We start from the raw sequence: 4,338 nt of genomic DNA, 5'->3' as shown, positions 1-4,338 counted from the left end.
ATTTCACTTATATTTTCCTTTTAATGTACATACAATATAAATATGTATGTTCAAAATATATATGCAATGATATATAAGCTCTCTATGCACAAAGTACATGTATGTCATGTATATAGGAGATTTTTATAAATATTTCTTAAAATAAACTGAACACAACTTGTAAAGGAGAGCAAGAACTGACAAAACCAGCATTAAAAAGATCAAATGGGTCAGGAGCAGTCCTAGGTCAAATGTGCTTGAGGCACAAACCTCCTTGACTAATCGTCTCATTCACTTTTTGTTTAGATTGGCATTGAAAGTCTCTTATCTCCACACCCAGAACACCTGACTCTAAGACTAGCCCTAGGAAGAATCCAGTAGTGACTATGATAGAAGTGCAAATAAGAGGAGTTGAATCCTACAAATCTAGTGTGAGTGGCTATGTAGCCATGTGGTGGTGATAGATGGTCAGCACCCAGAGTGGTCTGGGACCATTGGGAAGAAGGTCAGGTCTGAGAGATGCTGGGCTTATGGATATGGTCTTCAAACATTTTTTGCCCTCCTATGTATTTTTAAAATGACCTCAAAGATTTTTTACCATAATTTAGACAATTGCAAAAAGATGCAGTTTCTGGTATTTTCTAAATATTGACATTTAAGTGTGAAACTGTTACATCACCCTTTTAGATGTATCCAGTGGAATCTAAATACCATAATGATTTAATATCCATTATCATCCAGTTTAAATATATATAATTATGCTCTTAAGTTTAGAAACTTTTATAATTTTCCCTGTCTCCTTGAACTTGAGTTTCTGATTTCAGGAAAGCAAAGTATGCCAAAAAGATTCTATCAGCTCTTTTCCTTCCTGGCTGCTTGAAGATCCGCCGCCATTATGAATGACACGGTAACTATCCGGACAAGGAAGTTCATGACCAACCGACTACTTCAGCGGAAACAAATGGTCATCGATGTCCTTCATCCTGGGAAGGCAACAGTACCTAAGACAGAAATTCGGGAAAAACTAGCCAAAATGTACAAGACCACACCAGATGTCGTCTTTGTGTTCAGATTCCGAACCCATTTTGGTGGTGGCAAGACAACTGGCTTTGGCATGATTTACGATTCCTTGGATTATGCAAAGAAGAATGAGCCCAAACACAGGCTTGCAAGACATGGCCTGTATGAGAAGAAAAAGACCTCGAGAAAACAGCGAAAGGAACGCAAGAACAGAATGAAGAAAGTCAGGGGGACTGCAAAGGCCAATGTTGGTGCTGGCAAAAAGTGAGCTGGAGATTGGACAACAGAAGGAATAAAGACTCTGCAGTGACTGTGTCTGTGGTGATTGTGCAGATTTTTCATGAGACAGTTAATAAACTAAGACTTTTTACATAAAAAAAAAAAGATTCTATCAGACTTATCAAATGAGAATTAATTTTACCTATAATTTTAAAATTTATAGGCACCCTGTTTACTCAAACCCAGTGTACACTCAGAAAAGATAGGGAAACTAAATATAGTGTTAATTTTATTCCACTTTTGCCAGTATTATATTTTGATAAAATACTTTTATTTTATCATGTGGCTTAAATAGTTTTTCATCTAAAACTTAGAGTAGAAAATTTAGCTCACTAATGATCAACATAGAGATTACTTAAAAAGCAAAGGCACATAGTCAAACTGATTAACTTAGACTTAACTTCATCTCAGAAGATGTCTAACTTCATTTTTTTGGAAAAAAAATTTAAAACATTTTTAGATCATTATAGATTCACAGAAAATTCCAAAACCAGTAGAGAGAGAGCTCATGTACCCTTCACCCAGTTTCCCCCACTGGTTACATCTTACGTATCAAAACCAGGAATGTTAGATCTTTTGTTATAGTCACAAATCTTTAAGGCTCTATTAATTGTTTTCAGTTCATTTCTCTTTCTGTTGCTCAGACTGTGTAATTTCTATTGTTCTGTCTTTTAGTTAACTGATTTATTCCTCTGTCTTCTCATCCTGGTGTTGACCCCATACACTGAGCTTTTAAAATTTCAGCTATTGCTTTTTTTGGTTCTAAAATTTCCATTTGGTTCTCTTTTTTTATATCTTCTATTTCTTTGCTGAGATTTTCTATTTCTTTTCTGAACCTTCCTATTTCTTAAAATTTGTTTAAATCATGTCCGTAATTGCTGCTGAAACATTTTTACCATGGCTGCTTTAGAATCTCTATCAGATAATGCTACCATCTGTCATCTCCATGTTGGGGTATGTTTGATTATCTTCACTCATTTGAGTTAAGATTCTCCTGGTTCTTGGTATGATGAGTGATTTTTTTAATTATATCCTGTATATTTTGAGTATTGTGTATTAGACTCTGGATTTTATTTAAATATTTTGTTTTAGCAGACTTCCTCTGACAGCATGCTGGTGGGTAAATGTGGACACCACTCAGTTGCTGTCAGGTGCAGGTAGATGTCCAGATTCCATGAACACTCTGGGAGAGGGTGCCTTTGTTACTGTTGGACAGGGGTGGATGTTTAAGCTCCTCATATGGCCTCCACTGGGATCTCTTCTTACCACTGAGTGGTGGTGAATGTCCTGGCTCCCTGCTTAGCCTTGTCTGACACCACCCTGGCAGTAGGAAGGCACACCTTGGGAGTGGGAGTATGGCCTTGACTTTTGTGGCTGGAGTAGGGCAGTATTGTCTAAAAGTTTTCTTTCTTGCTGGGTAACCCTTTCCTGGCCCTTTGGCTAGAGAAAGCAGGCTTTGGGGGGGATTTTTTTCCCCCTGTACCTATTGGTGTTTCTGGCTTCTCTGGTGCCCAGTCTACAACATATAGAAGGCAAACAGAAAAACTAGGGAACTTATCCCTGTGCTGTTCCATAGGTCCCAAGGTCCCTCACCGGTCCACCTTCTTCCTTTCAGAGTCTTCTTGTTTGTTTTTTAATATAATGTCCTGAATTTTTTTTTTTTCACACACACACACTGTATTTTATTTTTACAAGAGAAAAATAGACTGACACCAAGCATTGTACATGGATGACCACAATAAAAGCAACAATGACTGCAATTACCAAACACGAAACACACTCATACTATGTCATAATATTGTATAATGTCCTGAATTTTAAATTGTACTTAGTTGGTGGAATATAGAGAAGTGTGTCTACTCCATCTTTTCCTAGAATTGGAAATCTCTCTGACTTCATTTTTAAATTAAATAAATGTATCAGTAAGTGGGTTTTGAAGTATATAATGGAAACTCTGAAGAAAGAAATTATAGAATACATCTTATAAAAGTGATTAGTAAAACTGTTAAATCAATATTTAAATGTTTTTGATTTAATACATCTAATTTATCCATTTTATACTAAGACATAAAAACAAAATAATTCAATATATAGTTTATCATTACTTAATTTGTAACAATGTAGTGTAATGTATAGGTAAAATTATGTCACCAAAAAATTAGAGATTATAGTAAAAGTCATGACATTTCTTAGGTAAATATGTGTGCATGTGCATACGTGGTGTGTGTGTGTGTACATCATATTTTGGTATCTGATTTTTAAGTATAATTAAATAATATTCAGCTATACACATAAGTAATAACTCCATTAGTTTAGTTTGACACTATGATCAAAGTGCCTACGTATGAAACAAAAGAGAAAGGTATATAAACTGCTGAAAATGAATCAGTCTGGCAGCTAGCATAATTTTCTATTTTATTAATAGCAGGTAGAAATACTAAACTTTTCATAAGATGAAGATTAGAATAAATATTTCAAGATATGAATAGATAAAATAGTTTTAACTACCTTATTTAATAATACACACTAATTTCTGAAAGAAATCTTATAGAGGTTTATATGTGGGTTTTACCTAATCTATCTTGCAAAATTTGGAATCCTAGGAAACATTCCACTTACATTTAAAAGATCTGTGTCACTAACTCATACTGTTTAGGCTAATGGAAGGTGCTTTTCTTTCTTCTGATGCAAGCTGCTTTTTTCCTGGCTAATAACATGTCTTAGGGATGAGCACTGAGAATAGCTGAAAAGAAATGCTTATATTTAAATACATAAAAAGAAGGGACCATTTTTAGACTTCAATATTTCCCACAGATACTCCTTTTGCCTTACTCTCAACAGATTCTCCCTCATGAATAATGAATCTTTTGATAATAATCTGAGTATAAAAGAAGTAAAGTCATTAAGCAAAAATGATCGTTACTCCCACATTATTTTATTTTATTTTTATTATCATTGGCCCCACTTTATTGTATATGTGCTTTTAGAACATACAAACAGGGACCAAAATTTTTCATTTTTAATGCCCACCCTCATTATTATCAGAAGTACATAAAAAAG

At 34.5% G+C, this 4,338-nt stretch overlaps 1 protein-coding gene across 1 annotated transcript; it reads left to right on the top strand.

The window, feature by feature from the left end:
* The first annotated feature begins 843 nt into the window (after nt 1–843).
* On the top strand, nt 844–1,383 carry LOC132352330 (small ribosomal subunit protein eS24-like). Its single transcript, XM_059902772.1, has one exon. The coding sequence runs from the start codon at nt 875–877 to the stop codon at nt 1,265–1,267; it is 393 nt and encodes a 130-aa protein (XP_059758755.1). The 5' UTR covers nt 844–874; the 3' UTR covers nt 1,268–1,383.
* The last annotated feature ends 2,955 nt before the right edge of the window (nt 1,384–4,338 follow it).

This window comes from Balaenoptera ricei, chromosome 18 (genome assembly GCF_028023285.1).
Source record: "Balaenoptera ricei isolate mBalRic1 chromosome 18, mBalRic1.hap2, whole genome shotgun sequence".
In the NCBI taxonomy this organism is placed as follows: domain Eukaryota; kingdom Metazoa; phylum Chordata; class Mammalia; order Artiodactyla; family Balaenopteridae; genus Balaenoptera; species Balaenoptera ricei.
This window is presented reverse-complemented; position numbering and strand designations above follow the sequence as displayed.